Source organism: Podarcis cretensis, assembly GCF_951804945.1.
Source record: "Podarcis cretensis genome assembly, chromosome: 7".
In the NCBI taxonomy this organism is placed as follows: Eukaryota; Metazoa; Chordata; class Lepidosauria; order Squamata; family Lacertidae; genus Podarcis; species Podarcis cretensis.
In genome coordinates this window covers 52,108,142-52,130,353 of record NC_137176.1, presented here as the reverse complement: position 1 = coordinate 52,130,353, position 22,212 = coordinate 52,108,142, and the positions used below count along the sequence as shown (strand labels likewise).

The 22,212-nt window shown below is 39.0% G+C and overlaps 1 protein-coding gene across 5 annotated transcripts in view; it reads right to left on the bottom strand.

Annotated features, from left to right (window-relative positions):
* Positions 1-22,212, bottom strand: part of SPIDR (scaffold protein involved in DNA repair) — a 161,409-nt gene that overhangs the window by 78,131 nt on the left and 61,066 nt on the right. For all 5 annotated transcript variants that reach the window (XR_013840415.1, XM_079982659.1, XM_079982660.1 and 2 more), the window contains exons 7-8: positions 19,808-19,902; positions 7,716-7,935 (exon numbers count right to left, since the gene is read on the bottom strand). Coding sequence is in view for 4 of the 5 variants with exons in the window: in XM_079982659.1 (XP_079838785.1) it covers positions 7,716-7,935; positions 19,808-19,902 (315 nt within the window). In the remaining variant the exon portion in view is untranslated. The remainder of the gene's footprint in view (positions 1-7,715; positions 7,936-19,807; positions 19,903-22,212) is intronic.

Here is a 22,212-nt window from a genome sequence, read left to right as displayed (position 1 = left end):
AACAAAAAACCTGTTATTCTCAACCTTTTTCTTTTTCTTTTCAGTACAGAGCAATGAGATTAAAAGTGTGGCAGACAGCCAAATACTTCAGCCATTGCAGTCACTAATAGATGCATTTAACATTTATGCAGCTTTCAAATGTGAAGCATCTGGTTCCAATTTCAAATCTGGCTTGCATTGAAAGTGCCTCCTCCACAATACTTTTATTATAAACTGTTCTTTTCCCTACTTGTTCCCTCCCCCCTCCTTTTTGGAAGAGGCTGTTCCTTCCTTCTTGCTGGAAGCCACCTGACCACTGCCAGGAAGAGGAATGCAAAACATTCCCAGGAGCAGCTCCTGACGTCAGCAGAGCATTTCATCTCCCAATGTTCAGAACGGTCTGGAAATTCCAGTCTCTAGTAGAACTAATTGAATGTGATAGCAGCTGTAGCCTGCAATGAATCACATTAAAAACTGCTTCATGTTAAGATTATTGATGGTGGTATGAACTGCTCAAAACAAACACAAATCTGATTATTTTCCTATTGAACTAATGCACACTGTGTTTGTGTCTACCTTGCTTGTTGTTACTTTTATCAGATCCTTGAACCTTGAGCAGTTGCCCTTAGAAAATTAAATACATGCATAAAAGGACTGTGCATTGTTTCTCTACTTCTTCCATACATTTGAGGGGGAAGGGAGATGGAACAAAGAAGGGTTTAGTTATGCTAACAGAGGGTTAAACATGACTCAGCTAGAAATTCCTCAACTGGGTTCATGCCATGCATGGTTGTTCACGTCATCCTATCCAGCCTTCAGGATATTAACTACTTCTAAACTAGAAGTTATCTAGCTCAGCATATTTACATTCCCTTTTGATTTTAGTCAGAATCAGCAGTGAACCTTATTGCTAATGTACAGACAATGAAATGCTTGTGTTTTATTTCTTCACATATAGTACCTTAAGCAAAACTACAGTCCCCAGAGTAGAACATCAAAGTAATAGATACCAAATGTCAGGTACAAAGTTCTGTATTTCCACAGAACGTTATATCCACCACTTCCACAGTGCTGAAAAGGTAGGTTTTTATTTTATTTTAAACATTTTGGCTATGGGAGCACGGAGGGGAAGGGAAGAAGGCACAATGTGAGTAGTGGTATATCTAGAGCTTAGACCATATCCCCCCCCATAAAATGCTTAAAAAAGAAGGAATGTGAAGCACTGAATTACTCCTTCACTCTCAGACTACAGTTTAGCACTTTGTCCATGAAATATAAAGCTTTCACCATACTTGTTAAGCAATGTAGCTGTGAGTTCAATAGACCAATTGTTCAAAGAATAAGTAACAAAATTGACTGATTCCACAGTATGATCAAGGAATATGCACAACCCTAAATTTAATTAGACGGGTCTATGGTTTTAACACAGGCAAGGCCCAAATAAATAACATAAAACAAGGTTTCTCAAACTTGGATCTTCTCCAATTCCCATCATTCCTGACCACTGGTCCTGCTAGCTAGGGTTGATGGGAATTGTAGTCCAAAAACAATTTGAGACTCAAATTTGGGAAACCCTGACCTAAAACATGATTTGAAATGATTCCGGATGTTTCCTGGGTTATCTTAATTATGACATTATATTTTTTATATAAACACAGTTCGATTATAAACCATACATGGTTTAGGGGTGTATTCTGGATTTGAAATAAATAACACAGACCTTTTAACATCCTTTGTTTTTCAAAAAACAAAACACCACATTATTTATTTATGCCACATTCATACAATGTAGCAAGATTAGACTCCAAAAGAGACAAATTTTCATTTGAGCAGATTTTCAGCAAAATATATCCTCTGCCACTTATATATGTATATAAAATTGGGTGCTGTCTACTACAACAGTTTTAGTTATTGAGAACAACAACTTTTCACAAGGCCAAAAAAGTTAATATCCAGGAAGGAGGGGTTGCAAAGGGATGTGGAGTTATGCTAAACAATTTATCATAACAAATTTTTCCATGTGTATACTACAGGGAAGAAGGTTGTTCAGAAAGATGCCTCAAAATCCCATGATTCTCCTGAGTCCCATTCCAGGGATTTGTGGTCATGCAGTCACATCCAAGTTTCCCTGGCCCAAATTCGGTAAGAGATTTGATTCCCTTTAAATCACTAAAGGGAACATTTGGCATGAAACTGTAAATTCAGAGATTCCCAGGAACATATAAACTTAAACTGAGAAAACATAATTTAGCAACATGCCATGACATAATTTTGTTAGTGAGCAAAATATTTTACAATTTATTGACTAGCAGCAAGCTCTCATAATGTTCACAGAAAGGATGAATTTGTATACTTGCTGGTAGTTTGAAAGACAAAGTGCAGTGTTGAGAGTAGAGTTGTGTGTGTACGCAAGCTGGAAGCTGGAAGCAAGGCAGCAGGCTGGGAAGGCAGAGTCAGAGCCATGCCTGATTTTTGCTGGAATGCAAGGCTGTAGCTATGAAAGAATCAATACCTCATTGGGGTGTTAATGCTGTGAACCCCTCTATCAGGTTGTATATATGTGTAAACAAACCATATATCATAAGGACATCTTGCTGCAAAGGAAACACGGACCATGGGTAAGCACTTGGAACCCCAAACCTAACATATAAAGAATTACTAGCCATGCTGATACACTAACAGAACTGAAACATAATTAATGAGAATAAAGATGTTTGCAAATGAAATGGTTGTGAACTTTTAAAACAAGCATGCCCTGTTAGAAGAGTTCACCTGAAAGTGTGCCATTCCATTTATGACACTTTATTGGAAACTGTCAACTTTGACTAAAAACTGTCATCAAATTTATTTGGTAAATGGTATTTTTGCAACCAAAAACAAAAACACGTGCACTTCTAAGACTATGTTATAATAGAATTCTGATGTTAGATTTGTTACCACAATTTATTACATTGTTAAACAAACTATAAACCTTTTAACTAATCATATGTTGTAGCTTACACAACAGCTAAAGAAAGTAGTATGTGGCTTGAATCAGTTTGGTGTTCTCTCTGCACCCAATGCTTTATTTTGTTATTAATTGCTCATTTGTTATATTTTGTCTTGTTTTCAGAGTTTCCCTGTATGGAGGGCAACATCAAATAGAGATTAAATACTTCAGCACTACCTCAATATTCATTACAAAATATAGAATCATAAAAATAGGAAATGGAAAAAATAACCTTAAGGTATGAATGGCTCAGAAATATGACATTTCCAGGATTAACAGCAAACAGAACTTGTGTTGGAACCATGCTGTGCCTGGAATACCATGCACTTCAAATGGGATCCCCTTTCTTAAACTACCTATCTTTCATACCTGACCAAAAAAGAGAGCACATCCACATGACATTCATCCTGGATACAAGCAAAGTGCCTGATATTATGCCAGTTGGGATGTGCATGGAAGGAAAATGCTACTCTGAAGTGATTCCTTAGGCAGTGTGCATGTATTCCCACTGGACCGTCAATGAAATCTGATTCAATCAGCCTCATGTGTGGTAGACAGGTTTTACCCCTAAAATAAAGCTGTCACCTAGTACAGCATTTCACTTTCCCTCAGAAGAGTGAATGACAGCATTTTACAAAGAAAATGTAAAAGGGTACACCTGGGATAAACACTGAGGGCTACCTTTTCCACTTGTCCATGAAGACCCCATTGTCTGGGGGAAGAGGCAGTTCCCCAAACCATTTGCATTCCAATCTGCAGCCAGTACTCTATTTTATAGAATCAAATTAGAACTAATGCTGTCCCTTCATTTGCACAGTCCCATACTGAACTCTCTATCTTGGACACTCTGGAGTGGGATAGAATACTCCATGGGTAGGCAAACTAAAACCCAGGGGCCGGATCCAGCCCAATCACCTTCTAAATCCAGCCCGCCAGAAAAAGTAATAAAAATGGAATAGGACTGAGAATCATGGAACTGAAATAAAGCAAAAGAACGTTCAGTCAAACCCTGATCAAACGAAGTCCTTCCAATCACCAATCACTATACAGAATGGACTGCAGAGTGCTAGGGGGAAGAAAGAAACTGAACTGGTGAAAGATGCTTAAGGCAAATATTTCAAAGTAATACAAGTTTGATTTAAGAAAAGGCAAAATACATCAAGGACACTGGAAATCAGACTATGGTGGGCGAGTATTCTTTTGTAACACAAAACATGCTGATCAGCTGGCACCTGAACCTGACCAAAGCCATCAGTTCACTCATTCTAAGGATACACCTGAACAATATCTTTTCCCTGTTGCAACATCCCATCAGACCTGGTGTTACAGGAGAATATTGTCCCAGGGCTTCAGGAGGGCCCACTGCCAAGTCTGACACGGTCTACCTCTTGAAGACTGCTCTGACCTTCGTCTGTTTCCTTGCAGACCACCCAGAATAATCACTATCAGTTTTGGAAATGGAGATATGAAACCTAGGTTATGGGCTCAATAATGGAATGTCTAGGTGCAATTAAAACTGCAGAGTGGAAGGAAAGGAGGACCTTTTTCTGCCTCCCCACTTCCAGCTACTCTCTGAAGACTGGAGAAGAGACCCTCTTAAGAATATTAGGGGAGGGACAGGGGAAGGACTAGACCATGTGGAAAATGAATATAATATTTTAGCTGCAGTTCATTCATTTTTAGATTTGTATTCTTGTTACTAAAAATTCGCACCTATCTCTGCAACACTGTCGATTAATCCTTAAAATCTTTTTGTGATAAGATTTGTTTTTAGTAGTTACATTAAGACTGAAAATTAGACATGACCCCCCCCCCAATGAATAACTGTTTCAGGTAGCAGACAGTCATTCATTGCTGGCAGGGGGCCATTAACTTGGCTAAGCCATTTGAAAATATTTTAGTGTGCTTTCTATCCAAAACTGTCAAAAGCAAAATTATTATCTTCTAACAGGGCCAGATTTCAGTTTTACCACTTCATCTTTAAACAAAATGTGGAATTTATAATGGGATTAAACACACATGGGAATACTCTTAAAAAGAGTCATATATAATTTAAAGTTCTGCATCTAGCCCAGAGTTAATTCCTACTATACATTTTTACTGACTTTAACAAAACTGTCTGCTGTCCCTTATTGACGTCAGTAGACAAAAGCCCAATAGCAATTTCTGTCACTGTAGTATCTTTGGAATTTCCTCTTTCATATGAATTAGAGATTTCCAAGTCTAGAATATTCTTCTTTATGGATCACTAGAATATTTTCAATCTCTCCCCCCCTCCCCATTTTTTAATAAAAATCTTAGACATGACGACTCATTTTAGAACAGGTATGTTCACAATGCATGACTCAGTTCACACCTTTGTCAGAGGAAGAGAAAATAAAATAAATATTCCTCCCTTCAAGGCAAAAGTTGACTTTTACAAACCTATCTGTCAGGGAACTGCCATCGGAAGAACAGGTGGTGGGAAGGCTCCAGGAGAATAGGAGAGACACTTTAGCAGAAGAGGGAACCAGTAGGGGGAGAGCAGGAGCTCCAAGGGAAAGGGAGTCGGAGGGGAGGCTCTGGGATACTTCCAGTGAGAACAGTGAGGAGGTAGCAGGACCCCCTTTAAGGACCCCCACCCCTCGCCGGAAACTGTCACGCAGAGAATCCAGGAGACGCATTTCCGTCAAACAGCTTTTATGTTGGAAACGTTTCCGCAGACGCCCACTGTCAGATTCTACCAGCGACTGACGGAGCCATGCCAAAGGGCTCCGCTCAAGGCAGAGCTTTACTACACTGAGTAAGCTCTGAGGGATCAAGCTTTTACGCACAAGCAGCTCATTATCCCATCACACTATCCTTTGACAACAATTAGATTTTTAAAAGTATAATAATTTTGCATATAAATAATGGGCAAAAGTATATATATTGAAGTTGCTACTACTATATTTCAAATATATTTACTAATTGTATGATTCTGCCATATACTAAAAAAGCAAACATGAAGTATTAGCAAATATTTGTTTGCTGGTGCATTCACCTCTGAACTTACCTATTTTGCTGTAAGCAGATTACATAACCACTTTACTTCTTAATCACACCCATTCTCTTAAATGTTTAACACCCACAGAGGATAAGTATTGCCAAAACAGATATTGATGCATTGTCATAATAATGAGCCAACAGATCAATATGGCCTCTCTTGCTTTTGAAGGCTCAGTGTATTAGGTGATTGTGGCTGACATTTTGTTCTATTTAGGTTGAAGCTAGGTCTTAAATTGGAAGTACACTGATGGATACTTCAGATCTGTAAGATTTGCATTATTCCACATTTCTTATGTGCACTGGATGCACATGACTGCAGAACCACTGTTTAAGGCAGATTAATTTACTCACTTAGCACCATCATCCCACACTCCACTATTCCTAAAGCTTCACATTGTATTATGTGTACCTTGACACTCCTTCCCCATCTTGCCACATCAATTCTGCAGCTCCACATGGCACAAGATATCATAATGCCAAAAAACAAACAAAAAAACCCCAAGTCAAGCCACAGTAACACCACTGGCATTCGAAATCCACACTGAAAGTGTGTGAGAAAAGCTCAAAAAATGACAAACAAAAGTTATCCATTAAAAAAAAATAGAGATACAAATTAGCATCCTCATCATTGCCTAGGGAATAGTTTAAAAGAGGACGAAAGTCATTCTGAAGAGCCTAAGTCCACATTAAAAGCATTACATTTATGAAGATTTTATTATCAAACACTTAGTACAATAATATAGAAGAATAAGAAAAGTTTAAGTTGTTTAAGACACTAGCCGATGACAATGCCTTTCTTTAAGAAACTGATTGTTTTAAGATGTAGGCTGCAGAATCTCAAAATATACTGTATTGGGAGTTATTATATTGGATACAAGCTAGCCAAGGTTGCTACATCTCTCTCTCTCTCTCTCTCTCTCTCTCTCTCTCTCTGGATAGCTTATAATCTCCAACTCTAAAGTCTTTGAAGGAGTAATCATCAACAGATTGTATAATTAAATCTTTCTTCCAGCAGTGTTCTTGCAGTCAGTGACTTTGAATTTTGTTAAATTTTATTGTGGGGTGGCTGAGCTTCTTTTCCTTATCAGAGCTCTACTCTTTCTGCTTTTGCAAAAACTTCAAAGGAAGAATTTAAAAGACAACTAACTCTCTTTTTGATGGTAGGGATTTGTTTTTTTTTGGGGGGGGGGGTTTGGTCCACATTGTCTGCTTGAATATCTATAACTTTTTAAATGCATACATTCTATCAAAGGGTTCTGCAGGAACAATATCCCTTGTTGGTCCTGGTCTGACTGATGAATGATTGATCCAGGGAGCTTGTGTTTATCAATGTGATAAATAGAGAAACTAAAGATATACAACTTCCAGAAGTATAGCAGCATTTATTTGATTTGTTCTTGCTTGGTGCTCTCCCTCCACAATAGTAGCTGGAGAACTCAGTAAGGTACAATGCATTCTCCATCAGACAGGTAAAGGATTGATGTCCGTTAGGAAAGAACCAAAACTTCTTGTTCATCACTTGAAAGACCATTATAGTGTCTCATTTCATTATGCTTCACACATCTGAATTTAAAATATTTTTCACAGTTATATCATTACACACACCTTGAAATGCAGCCTGGCCCAATAAGGTGAAATAAATACATTTATGGAGATACACGAGCATGCCAAGAACAGATTGTGAATATTTTAATAAATAATTAAAAATAAAAATTCTTACCAAGGAGGATGGATATATAAGACATCCTGCAGAGCTAGCTTGAGGTGAGCTGCTGTTTCTTTTGCAAAAAGAACTTTAAGCCTAGGCTCAACGACGGCAATTTTTTGGATGGAAGAACTGCCAGCACAAATTTGTCCCAACTGATGGCAGACAGTTACGCAGAGAGTGCATTCTTCGTGCATTTCTTCGATCTTCACAGCTAGTATGCCAGATTTAACACCTGGAAATTAAGCAATAAAGCAGCTAAGATAAGTACTCCATGGGATAGAGAATACACACACGAGGACACAGCCCTACTTCTTCTACAGACATCTATGTGTGCAAGTAGGTCTTTAGATAATGAGCTTAGTTGTACTTTTTTCATGGTTGTGTAGGATAGATGTTACAACTCCCACTATCCCTGACCATTGGCTCTGCTGGCCCGAGCTGATGGGAGTTGGAGTCCCTCAAATGGAGGTCCATAACTTCCCCACCTCTGGTATAGGTATTCAATACAAAAAAACCTTCCATCTTATTTAACTGTATCTGTAAAAACAATCTATTAATATTTACCAAGACAACTTTAACTAATATTTCAGTACTGTGCAACATTAAATAAATACACAAGGCAAACTGAAATTATATCTGAGTCTATATGAACCATAGCTCACTGGTAGCACATGGTCAGGTAGCAGATGGCAAGAAGGATCTCTACCAGAGATGCTTGGGTTACATAGGCTAATAGTCTGGTCTCCTATAGGGAAGCTTCCTATGCTCCTATCTGAAAGATATTGCTCTGCAGGCAAACAGCAAATAATACTGCACTTGACAAAAAGTGGGTTACCTAAAGGTTTTGGGGAACTTAAGTTATCCTCAGTCACCCTAGAGGTTTACAAAACAGAATAAAGATTTGCCTAAAAAAAGTATTGCTTAAAATGAGTAAGGACATGCCACATAAATTTTAGCAATGTATATGTTAATAGTGAGCTACAAATTTGTTGCTTAAATGTGCAAACAACAACAGGCAATAGCTTCAGTGTGCAGCAAATCTATGAATTTGGACATAGATTAAAAGCTGCGTAGCTAGAGAAAAAACACTTGACACTTGAAATATTTAAGTATCAGAAAAGATGCTTAAGTATAACGTACCAGGGTTTCTGAGCAGCTAGAAAGTACAGCCAAGAAGGGGTTTAAAGCACCACATCAAAGGAGTTATGTTCCAGTAATACTTAAGTGTAGTGCATGCAGCTGCCATTTCAATTAGGTCTTACATGACATTCATATGACAAGCTTGTATTACTTTTATGGTCTTTTTGCTCTCATTTGTTTTCAAATACAGTACTGAAGTAGAGAAAGAAAGGATATCACTTCATGAAAATTAGGCACTCCATGAAAATTAGGGCGGCAGGGTGGTGGTGGAGAGAGAATCTACAGATAATCAGAAAACCAGAAATGTACTACTGCAGAGTGTCGCAGACCTACATTTTTGAATGTAGGTCTTCATTTTTGAATTAAGCTTGAACTGTTATGGGGGTCCTTTCACAACCAGAAACAAGGTCTAAGTAGCCACTGTTAGCTTCTTCAATGGAGTTGTTCCAGATCACCACACCTTTACATCTGTGCTACTGGCTCTCAACCTTTGGGAATGTTGAAATATATAAACACACAAAAATAATAAAAAAATTGAGTCGTGCAAATCAAATTAGATCTACTAGACCCAAAATTCTTAAACAATGTGGACTAAATTCTTTTCTGGGGACCCTGAAGCTTAAGCTTCATTAGTTTCATGGCAGATCCGCTCCTGACTACAGGACAGTGGAATTATTAGATGCAACTTTTTAAAGTCCACTCGGTACAGTAATTTAGAGATGCCAACTCCAATGTACAGCCCTTTAGTCAAAGTGTAACATCTCAAAAATACGTTCAGAAAAAAGCAGATACTAATTGCTTTGACAATTTCAAATTGTTTTAAAATAAGACTGCTATGCTTTCTTAGAAAGTTCAGACTCATAAAATAAATTATACTAAGGGGCCAAAATATTTCCCCAAGAAAGCAAGAATATAATTTCCCCCCAGTAATGCCCCTGAACCAAACTTAAACAACTAAGCATTTTCCAACATGTTCCTGAACTCAGGCTGAAGTCAGCAAACTTAACTCAATCAAAAAACACTGCCAGTTATTCTTGCTTTAAATGCACACAAAGTTCAAGGTCTTTTTTTCAGTAATTCATTATATTAAGACAGGAGTAGGGAACCTGTGACCTTCCAGATGTTGTAGGACTAACAACTCCTGTCATCCCCGGCTATTGGCCATGATAACTAGGACTAATGTGAGTCAAAGTCCAATGTCATCTGGAGGGCCACAAGTTACCCAAACTGCACTAAGAGGTACACAGGCTGCTGGATCTCCTTGTGCCTCAGATGCTGATCCTTGTTTAAAGAAGAAATCACGTGACTCTTGTTCTAGCACACTGAGTAAGTGGGTAGATATCAAAGAGAAACTGGAATAAAGTGATACAATTTGTGACGTCTTAATTGTACCAGTACATACATCATTCACTTCCTGAATACAGATATGCTATCTGAGTCCTGGTTTGATTTACAATGGGTTAGATAGCAAACTCTGAATGATCAAAGTTAGACCGACTACTGCAACTCTAGTTCTATGCCCTGCACAAAGGTACTTGGGACTGAAGGCCTTCCTAATCATACCACCTGAAAGTTTGAACCACCTTAAAGCTTTCAGCAAGATGTTTCAAATACATATGTAAAGATATGTTACTAATTCAAGCAATTGAAAATTACATCTTTTCTCATCAGTTGAGTGCATGAGCATTGTTAGAAGTCGACAAAGGTCCTCAAGTTTCTCTTTCCCCCACCCCTGTGCTTCTTTTTTTAAAAAACACAAAACTTATTATTTTACTACTTTGCTTATAGAGTAGTTGGGCACAAGGCAAAATACAGTACCAGTTAGACTCCAGCCACCTGGCATCTGAATATCTATAGATATTAGCATACACAAATTTATGTCCAGGGCACAAGGATTTGGGAATGGGGAATATAGAACAGGGGTCAAAAACTTGAGTTTCTCCAGATGCTTCTGGACTACAACTTCCATCATCCCCTGAACAGTGGCTCTGATGGATAGAGCTGATGGGAGTTGGAGTCCTGTACTATCTGAAAAGCCACAATTCCCCCCAAGTCTGCCTTGCAGTGACACTCAATTTATTTTAATCACAATTTCCATTTTAGAGTGTTGAAGTGGTACAAGAACACCACATGGCAAGGGATCATAGCACAGAGATAGGACACAAGCTGTGAATACAGATGGACAGGTTCAACCTCTTGCATCTCCAGCAGCTGATGAGAAAGACCCGAAGACCCTAGAAAGCCACTGCTCGTCAAAGCAGACTTTACTGGGTTAGACAGACTCTGACCCACTATAAAGTAGCTTCCTATGCTCCTAGGGTTGCCATAAGTCAGACTCTCTTAGCTTCTCTCCTTAATCTGCATTATGGGAATATTATTATAATACTTTTATTTATACCCTGCCTTTTCCCCAGACAGAAGAAACAAGAATCACTAAAATATAGAGAAAATAATTAGGGGGGACATTATTATTATTATTATTATTATTATTATTATTATTATTATTATTATTAATAAATACCCTTATTATTATTGATAATAATACCCCACCCGGCATGCATACTTATGGTACGACAAGGTAAAGGTGTACAAAAGCTTTAAAAACCATATTGTAAGGAAAGCATTGTATAACGTTTGGATTAGATACAAAGATTTGTTGGAAAGTAAAACCCCTAGGTGGGTGTCACCAATGGAAGCTAGGGAAGTAAAAAAACTTAATATGGATTCTAAATGGCCAAAATATCATGAGATTTTAGAATACGATGGCGAAAGGGTGAAACTTCAGAGTTATGAGAAACTAAAGCCTAAGGTTCGAGACTGGTTGCATTACCATCAGATAAATGAGACATTCAAACAGGACAGGAAAATAGGATTCCAGAAAGAGAGGTCAAAACTAGAAACAGAATTGTTGGAACCCAATACTAAGAACTTATCAAAAATGTATAACTTGCTGTTAAAATGGAATACACAGGATGAAATGGTGAAATCAGCTATGATTAAATGGGCACAAGATATCGGTCATGATATTATGTTTGCTGACTGGGAACAGTTATGGACCACCGGTATTAAATTTACTGCATGTAATGCCTTAAAAGAAAATATTATGAAAATGATCTACCGATGGTACATGACCCCAGTCAAGCTTGCAAAAATATATCATTTGCCTAATAATAAGTGTTGGAAATGTAATGAGACTGAAGGCACTTTCTACCACCTTTGGTGGACCTGCCCAAAGGTTAAAGCTTTCTGGGAAATGATCTATAATGAAATTAAGAAGGTCCTTAAGTGGACTTTTCCTAAGAAACCAGAGGCTTTCCTCTTGGGCATGGTGGGCCAAATGGTGCCAAGGAAGGATAGGATTTTCTTTATGTATGCCACTACAGCAGCAAGAATTCTACTGGCAAAGTATTGGAAGACGCAAGAACTACCTACTCTGGAAGAATGGCAAACAAAGGTGATCGACTTTATGGGACTGGCCGAGATGACGGGCAGAATCCGGGACCAGGGGAAAGAGACAATGGAAGAGGACTGGAAGAAATTCAAAATATATCTTAAAAATAATTGTAAAATTGAGGAATGTTAAGATGTCAGGGGGTAAGAAGTAAAGAATTGCAGCAGTAAATAAAAAACTTAAGAAATTTCTGATGAAAGGGAATTAAGACAATGGACCTAAGGGTTGCTAAAGAATTATTAAATAAGGATGCAGGGTTGGGGAGGTATGGGGAAGTCAAAGAAAAAAGGGCATGAACCGATGAGCTTGAAGTTATACTGTTTTATATTGTTCTTTATTATTTGTGTGGAAAATTAATAAAAATTATTATAAAAAAAAAAAAAGATAATAATACCCCACCCATCTGGCTGGGCTTCCCCAGCGACTCTGGGTGGCTTCCAACCAAGTATTAAAATACAGTAATACATCAAACATTAAAAGCTTCCCTAAACAGGGCTGCCTTCAGATGTCTTCTTAATTAATAGAATTAAAACGTTATATGGGTATAATAGCCTTTTAAAATATAGAAATAATTACAATAAAAATAGCATGGCAACAGCTCTTTTATTAAGAGCATTCAATTCCCCAAAGTCTGTTGGAACAAGGCCTTCACCTGCTGGTGGAAGGACAAAAAGGATGGAGCCAGTCTAGTGTCTCTAGGGAGGTAGCTCTGGGAGCAGCCACTGAGAAGGCCCTTTCCTGTGTCCCCACCAATCGTGCCTGTGAGGGTGGCAGGACCAAGAGAAGGACCTTTCCTGAAGATTTCAAAACCCAGGTAGGTTTGTATAAAGGAATACGGTCTTTCAGATGGAGCTGAGCCATTTAGGGCTTTATAGGTCATAACCAGCACTTTACAGGGCTGTCTTAAGTTACTTTGCTATCTATAAGATGTAATATAATAGCAAAACTAGAGTACCATACAGCATTGTCCACACCCTCTCTTAGTCTTGGACCTTCCCCCTCATCACACTATTCACACAATTTCTTTCAGATTCCTGTCATCTATCTCTAATATGGTGATAGCACTGGAAAGTTCATTTCTTCCCTCCTAATGCAGGAAGTGAACATTTGTCTTTGTTTCTATTTTTGACCTGGGGTGGGGAACACTATTGCCAAATTACTGCAGCAGTGAGGTCCTGTATTTCTAGACTGTTTCCTATGAGAAGCTGTTATTGTTAACACACTAATGAAATGGTAGAGGCATAAAAAAATCAGGTCCACAGGTTAAGCAACTGTCAAATATATCTATCTATCTATCTACCAAGGATTTGGCAACAAACAGCTAAGTGCAGGATGCAGTGCATAAATCGCAACTAAGATTTGGAAGCGAATAAAAACAGAGAATATTTCATAAGAAACTGCTGTTTCATACTTGCTGAACTTATAGTACTACAAGTTCTGTTACATGACTGTGCTCCACCCACTGGCAAGTGATGACCCCAATTTTCTTCTCTCACCCACACAATTATACTTAATGTGCAGCTAAAGCTTGTAACCAGAGAAGTGCTTTGGCCCCGTTGAGGAGATTAATACTGGTCCTTGTGACACTGCCACATGAGTGAGATCTGGATTCGGTTGGCTTGCTGTGCCTGGAGATCAGGACAGAGAGAAAGATCCAGGGCTGGTTTGAGGCAATGTTGGGTATCCCTGTTGCAGTAGCTAGATATTTTAAAAATCAACTGATATCTATAGAGGATCTGAACTGTTCTTCAGTCTGCAATGACTCAATCTGATGATATGGTAGTGACAACTTCTTGGCTTCCAGGCTTGGCAGGCACTTTGGAGGGTCAGTCTATCTTGCCCTCTAAAGACACCCTGAGCCTTCCACATGTTAAGACTGGGTCATTACAGGCCTGCACCTTGGACTCATGAAGGTGGAGTTTTAGGTTTGGCTGTGCCATTAGTTTGCTGCCTGCTCTTGTGCAAGTGACTTGATCTCTTTAATCCCCACTTTCTCTACGTACATAAAAAGAAAACAGCAAACATTTCTTCTGTATGGTGCCTGGAGTCTGAATAACCAGAGCTATGCAAGCAATATCATTATGTAAACTCTTTTGCCATACTACAGATCTGAGTTCCGTAACCATATGAATACACGTCTACGCAAAACCTTTTGGTTTGAAACTGGAGTCGTACTAGTTTACCTGTTCAAGTTGTCAACACACTGTCAATTATGTTGAAATTGAAGTGGATTTTTTTCAATCATGAAAACATATCTGCCTTTTAAACAATTGGAGTTTATCTCCTCCAGATCTATTGCATAAATCCTTTGTTTCTAATCCATCTAATTAACCTTGAGTCAGACATATTAACAAACACAAATGTTTACACATGCCACCTATAATATGAAATCCACAGCCAATGATTCAAAATTCTAACCTCTTGGCTCTAAACTCTAAACCTCAAACAAAAGAAGAATTATGGTGTGACAACTGGATGTACAAACAGGGCTCTACATACTGTGTTTATACTGATTACACAAACACACCAATACATGGAATATCAACATGGGGGACAAAATCATGCAATGGATAGTGTAGTGCCACTGAAAATGGGAGACTCTGTTCTAATCCCTAACCAGGTAAGACGTTCACAACCAGAGAAGTTACATTTTCTTAGTCATTCTTACTTCATAGGATAACAACTGTTAATAAACATTCACAATAAATGTGTTTTAAAATATTATGCAGTGGGCAAGACATGCAAGTTAGGGATGGAGAAGAATTTTGTTTGGTCTGCATTTTTAAGTGAACTAGTTAAGTGAAGTCCTACTGAAATGAACTTCGCAAGCCCTTCTTTGAATTTTTGTGATATAGGATTCATTTCAAAAAAATAGTTAACATCAGTAACATGTGTATTTTAGGATAAAACTAGTTTAGAAATATGAACATTAAAATAAACCACATATTTAAATGTACAATTGAGATTAAATCTGTATTTAAATACAGATTTTGTAATAAAATAATACTTATGTGTTTAAATTTTCATATTGAAACCAACTTACGAATAAACATTTGCAAAACTGGCACAGACTAGAAATCAACTGGTCTGACTGTCCCCAATGCATGATCATAATGTTGACTGTTGTTAAAAGAAGCCCACAGTGCTATTTAAAGCCATACTCCTTTTGAAAGTTGTTGCCTTTCCAAGCTGTCAAGTCTGCTTCCCTGCAGATTTTCAAAGATCTAGAAGGGTTTCTTTGGGGAACTTTTCCATACTGAACACTTAGGATGGGTTGTTTCCACAAGTATAATGCTGTTAAGTCTGCAAAGCACGTCAATTACGTAACGTCATTCTTCCATTGTTCTTGTTTTCTGTTGAAGACAGTTCCACATACTTGAGCACAGGTGTACCCAACTCAGCCAGAAGGCATCTGGCAAGGGAAGCTTTTGAACATAAAAACCAATGACTCAAGCCAAAGAGAGGGGAGTTGTTAACTTTACACACACTGTACAAACTCCTGTAAGTGCTACTTTATGCCTAATCATAAAATCTTATATTTGAAAATGTTTACTTTTACCGAAGCAACACTTTGGATAGGAATATGTAGGCGAACAACAATGAACACTTAATCCTGCTTGGAACTAAAACGTAGTCAAACTTCTTTTTTTAACTGACATGCTCTTACTTTCTTCTCTCTGCTTTTCCTAAGAACTCCTATGTTAAAAAGAAAAATAGAAGCTTTTATTTCTGTGCTTTGTTTCCAACACCATAAAATATGAGGTGATAGGAGGACACAAAGAGAACACTGGCCACTTGCCATTCCCCTGTGGGTCTAAAACAACAATTTCTAGCATTCATTACAATTGTCAACAAGAAAACCATCAAATACAGTGCCAAAGAAGTAAAGCTGAAACACTTAGGAGGATGAAAAATGCCACAAAAAACTGTTCACACAAACGTTACTGCTAAGAGTGCCAGCCCAATGTGGACTGATACTGTATCGTTGAACCATAGATGAGTGGGACAGAATCTTTACAGCAGGAGGAATAGCCATGATGCAGGGAGATTGCCTAGTCACCTTATTAGTTTCAAACAATGAATATGCACAATTTAAAGTTGGAACTAGGAGCACAATGAAGACTCAACTTTAAATTTCCCTGTGAAGAAAAACAATCTCAGGAGGCTCAAAAGCTTAAACAGGCAAGTGCTGAATAAGTGGGGAAGATGGAAGATTTTAATCCTTTAACTATTGGCTGTTTTCTAGCTTCCCAACATCCCCAACTGCAACTTACAGACAGGCAAGTAGCTAGCGAAATTATGAACATGGAAACCCCCAGAAAGTTAAGGGTTAAGTGCCCCTTCCTCCCCCAGGTTGCTTATTAATATAAATAAATTAGGACTCTGTTACATATATTTGCGTGTAACATCTAGTTTGGCTCTAGGAATGTGCCTTAGCACCTCCATTGGTATATTTCAGCAAGAAGTATGCAGCCTAAAAGCCTTTTGAACTTAAATCTCAATGGCTAGTGATTAATGGGAATGAGAAAGAAGGGATAACTTGGAAGTGTGGAAGAATTTTGGCCCAGAAGTCCAGATTCCTATCTGTCCCCACCCCACAGGTTAACTTTGATGGGTGGGTAGGACAACCCACCTGTCAAAGGCCTTCCTGAAGCAATTTGGAAGCCATGTGCTCATCTCAACTCAAGCTCTGAGCACAGGGCTTGCAAAGTTCATTTCAGTAGGACTTACAGCAGCTGTGTGATCAGGTTCCCCATGAGAAACTGAATCACACAGGTGGTCCAGCTGCATCTCTATATGCCCTACACATGATGTCAGGTATGGGACAGCTGAATCTTCCAATCATGCTCAAGGCTTTGCCCACAGACATTTCAAGAATCAAATCATTGAAGACTAGTAGCAACTAGATGGTTGCTATATCCAGATGTGAGGGAAAGAATAAAGTAAAGGGGGTCAACCAAGCACTAAGAACAGGTCAGAATGCAATGTCTCATGAACTCATGGTGAACTGAACATTCTAGGGTGATGTGCAGAAGCAAAACTTTCCTTCAGGGGTGGGAAGTGTTTGTAGGCATTGCCACCAGCTGATAGTTCAGATACAGCAGCATACTAAGAAACACAAGGCAACAAACTAATTAACACTGAGGTCTGAACCCCATCAATACCAGTCTCCTTCCTCTGCAAACAGGTCTGTTAACCAAACGTATTTGTGGAAGCAACTACATGTGACATCTGGAAATGCATGGTTGGACCTCCAGTAGGTTTTTGTTTAAGTTTAATTGAGTTGCCTGGGCTCCCAACTACAGTTGAAGCTGAAGCACTGGTGGAAGCAGGGTTACACACTTTCTTTTTGCTCCCCGCCCCCATGACACTCTCCCAGCTGCTATTTGCACTTCAAGGGGAAATATATAAATCCTATACCAGATAACTCATTCTGGGACGAAAATAAAGCCAGAACCTGGGATTTACCTACATCAGAAAAGTAATCGCTTCTCTTTCATCACTGATCTTATGGTCTATGTGACTGTATGTTATAGAGTTTCTAAAGGGATTTAACAAGACTCCAAAAGTTAAGATGATCCAATCTCATCTCATTGATCTCTGAGCTCATCTGTCTCTTGCATGTTTGCCTTGAGCAACAACACAGAAGCAAGAAAAGTACAGATATCCCAAAAAATCCTGTGAGCCGCTATATTTTAAGAAATATTAATAGGGAAACAAAACAAATAAAACCTCAAATGGCAGCAAGACAGCAGATGAATTGCTGCTAGATTTCCAGTAAAGATACTTTTATAATAATTTGCTTTAATGTATCACAGCAGGACACTACTTTTTTCTACATTCCACTTCTCTTATCAGCCACTGTGGATATATATTGGTCAGCTATCTAATACAGCTTTCTTTTAACATATGTTAAACCCCACAATAAAAAGAAGCTAAATGCATGCGCAAGCAATGAAATGTGCAGTCAAACTTAGAAAAGGCTTTTACTGCAACAGCTACCATGCTTGAAGAACCAAATCAAAGTTCACTTTTCAAAGTGGTTAGCCTCTTCAGCTGTCAAATTTGCTACAGCTCCATATATATATATTTGTTAAAAAATAAAAATTACTCTGCTCTTCAAGCCAAAAATGGCTCCTAGGCTGGTCTGTAAATCACTAAACACAGATAGTTCATGCCCTTTAGCTTACCCTTAAAAAGATAGTTCCTGCCCTTATAAAGAAAAACGTATTAGGAGGGAGAAGGAAACAAGCAAACGCAGGAACAAGTTCTTAATTGCAAGTTCTTCTAAAGACCAGATGCGATGAAAAAGCTTAAGGAGAGGAGGTGTCAGAAGTTGCTGATCTCTTGACTATGTTGATGGAGTGGCCCTCACTCCATCTGTTCCGTCCTCAGCTGCAGTCAGATGTAAAAGCTGCCATCAGGTAGCAGTTCATAGAGAGAGGAGCCTGGCTTCTTGCTGATGGTAGCCCTGCATCTCTCCTCTCTTACAGCCTAATGCAGGGGTCAGCAACCTAAGGCCTATGGGCCACAAGCGGCCTATGGGGGTCATTCAACCGGCCCATGGACCCCCGCTGCCCCCTCGGTTGGCTCCCGTGCGCCACACTAAACTGGCGTGGAACAGAGCTGGGACTGTATTCCGCGACGCTGGCTGGCTTCCCATTGGCTTCTGCAGCCAATGGGAAGCTGCACACGCCTCCTCCGTGCTGGAAGGAGTGCCGGAAATTGTGTTTGCGCATGTGTGCATGCGCGCGCACTCCGGCCCACTGCGGCGTCTGCGTGACCGTGAACCGGCCCAAGCCACGAAAACATTGCCGACCCCTGGTCTAATGGAATGGCTGCTAAGCTTAAAATAAAAAATGAGGCCCTGCCTTTTAAGTATTTCTTTGCACAACGTACTTTATTAAGAACAACAGAATTAAATGATGGGCACAGTTTGATTTCACTCCCAAAGGTGCACTATTCCACTGTCTCTCAAGACAGACAGGTGCCAACAAAACCTGCCACTAAGTAGCAACAGTCCTCAGCCTTCTTGTGTATTTTTCTGATATAGCCACAATACAGAACAGGTTGTCTACTTCTAAGACAATATAGTTGTTTTGTGTCTCATTAGTGTTAAATGACTTTTAGCATTAATTGATCAATGCCTTAATAGTATCACAGTCACATAGCGAAATCTTTAGTTTGAGGTAAGAACTATGAAAATATCAAATAGGTTTTTGTAGCACAACTGCAATCAGGACACCCTATTGCTGTTGCAAACTTCTTCCTGTTTGCAGTGAAGATCCTAAGTAGTATTAGCAAGTACAGGGGTACAGCCTGGGAGTGGTGCACAGAGAACTGCTCAAAAACATAGGCAGCATATATTTTAGAAGTACAACTGTATTAATAATACAGGCTGTCCAACTTCACATCACTAATATAAGGATGTGTCTTCACTGAAAACAAAAGCAAAAGCAAAAGCAGTACACTCTGCCCCAAGTAGTTTTCATAGTAATCAAATGTTTCTTACCAATGTGATCATCAGAAATACACTGATGCTTCCAAAAGCTAATGGCGGCCCTCTTTCGGTTCTGGAGTCTGTTCAGTCTCTCTGCAAGCCCGCCCCTACGGAGAATGAAGAATTATTCAGTTATACCAATATTTTACCTTTGTTCCCCAAAGTACCAAGGAACAGACATGATGCCTCATTTAGAGCCAAAGGGGTGCTATAAATCAACACTTGTAAAGCACACCAGCATATTATATAATCTACATTTAGTATAAGTTGTTTTCATACACAGTTTTTCCAGGAATAAAAACCAGAGCAATTCTGAAAGGGGCACAAGAGCACTCCCTGGGTCAAAGCGGCTCTTCTGCTGAAGAGTGTAATTTCAGCCACAACTGAGTGCACTTTTGACCATTAGCCTAGAGCAGATTACTGGAAGATGTGTGACCACTGGCAAGGAACGCATCCCAAAATACTTCTTACACATACTTGACCTCATGATTCATATCATAAGCTGGGTCAAGTATGTACTTTCAGTGGTCTGAAAATTGTCCACGGCAGAAACAGTTCAGTGTTCACAAGGGGAAGTGGCAAGCAAAGCAAATAAACTGAAGGTAATATTGTAGCACCCTATCTACAATTCAGATCAAAAACAGCCTATGTTAAAAACAAATAACATTTTATCTGAAGTTACCTTTTTGCTAATGACTGTCAGGTAAATGGCTGAATTATGCAGTGAATTATCTTTAACTACTCAGGTGAGCTCTCTTAGGATCCCCCTCTTTGTGAGGTTAAATTTGTTGTGAAGGTAGGATGGAGAACATAACAAGGCCCAATCTCCTAGGACCCAGTGTTATATATTTTTTAGTATTTCTAAACTGCTTATTACTTTAAAAACTCTCTAAGCGGTATACAAAATCACAATATAATAACAAAAGAGTACCTATAGAGTTCCAGCTGAACTGAGCTACTTGGTAATTTATTTGGAACGTGAATCCTGTAATTTTTAAAAGCCAATATCCTAATTTTACCAATTGTGCTTTCAAGAGAACAGCTAAGTCACAAGAATTGAGAAGCAAATAAAGGTAAATGATTGATTTGTACTTTGGTAGTAATAAAAAGCTCAAGGAGTCCAGAGTATTTTATAATCACTTGGGACCTCTTAACCAATTATTTGCCGGACAAAAAGTAAATTGAGAGAATTGAAAAAAAAAGAAAATATGCAAATACTGCATAAATGCCATTGTCTCTCTGCTACCTAGCCCTTTTCTTTTTGTGTACAATAGCAAAACTCTTAAAATTAATTGCATCAAAAAAGCTCACTGCCCATGAATGCAAGGACAGCATGCAGGCTCAAATGACCCGATATTCAGTCTTGCATTCAAACCTTTGACAGTCTTCTTAGTTTCCATTGAAGACAAATCTGATCACACAACAGCAATAAAAAAATGAGACAATCACAGCAACAATGAGAGTAACAGATGAGCTCAGCCTGTTAATTCTTTCACATAAGAAGAGAGAGTGCTACTGTGAGCATGTCCTACTCAGTGGCTTCTCATAGGAATAGAATGCTGAACTAAACAGGCATTTGGTCTGAACAAGCAGGGCTCTTCTTATGAGAAAAATGCAATTTTTCAATATACCACTTCCTGAAGAGTATGTCTGGCTCTTCTAAAGTCAGTGTATGTGCCCACTTGTGCATGAATGTGTATGCACAAACACCTCCTGTTCCATCAGCAATAACAGCGAGAATTGCTCTTACTGGGGAAACTGAAACAGTAAATGCAGAGGGGATAGGGATTGAACAAACGGACTAAGGACAAATATAGATACAGAAAATGGAAACAGGGATAGATAAAACATATGGTAAATAGCTGAAGTGCTTCAACTGTTATGTGTGTTTGTACATCTTTAATTGTGTATTGAAAAACAAAACTGAATGCAACTCATGAAGTGGAGGAGTTATTTATTTTCACATTCAGTCTATTAACATTTTGGAGTAGTCTACTGCATAGAAGCTTGGTCAACTAAAGCTGGAATGTGAATCATTTGTTTGAAGCTTAAAATAAGATGGAACTTTTGGGTTCAGAGCAGTTTGCATTTGCTGCATCATGTTATCAAGCACTTGTCCCTCCTCACCTTTCGTACAAGCATTCTATACCCCCCTTTCCGTTTTGGAGGCAACCATGGTTGGGACGCAGGTGGCGCTGTGGGTTAAAGCCTCAGCGCCTAGGGCTTGCCGATCGAAAGGTCGGCGGTTCGAATCCCTGCGGCGGGGTGCGCTCCCGCTGCTCGGTCCCAGCGCCTGCCAACCTAGTAGTTCGAAAGCACCTCCGGGTGCAAGTAGATAAATAGGGACCGCTTACCAGCGGGAAGGTAAACGGCGTTTCCGTGTGCGGCTCTGGCTCGCCAGAGCAGCGATGTCACGC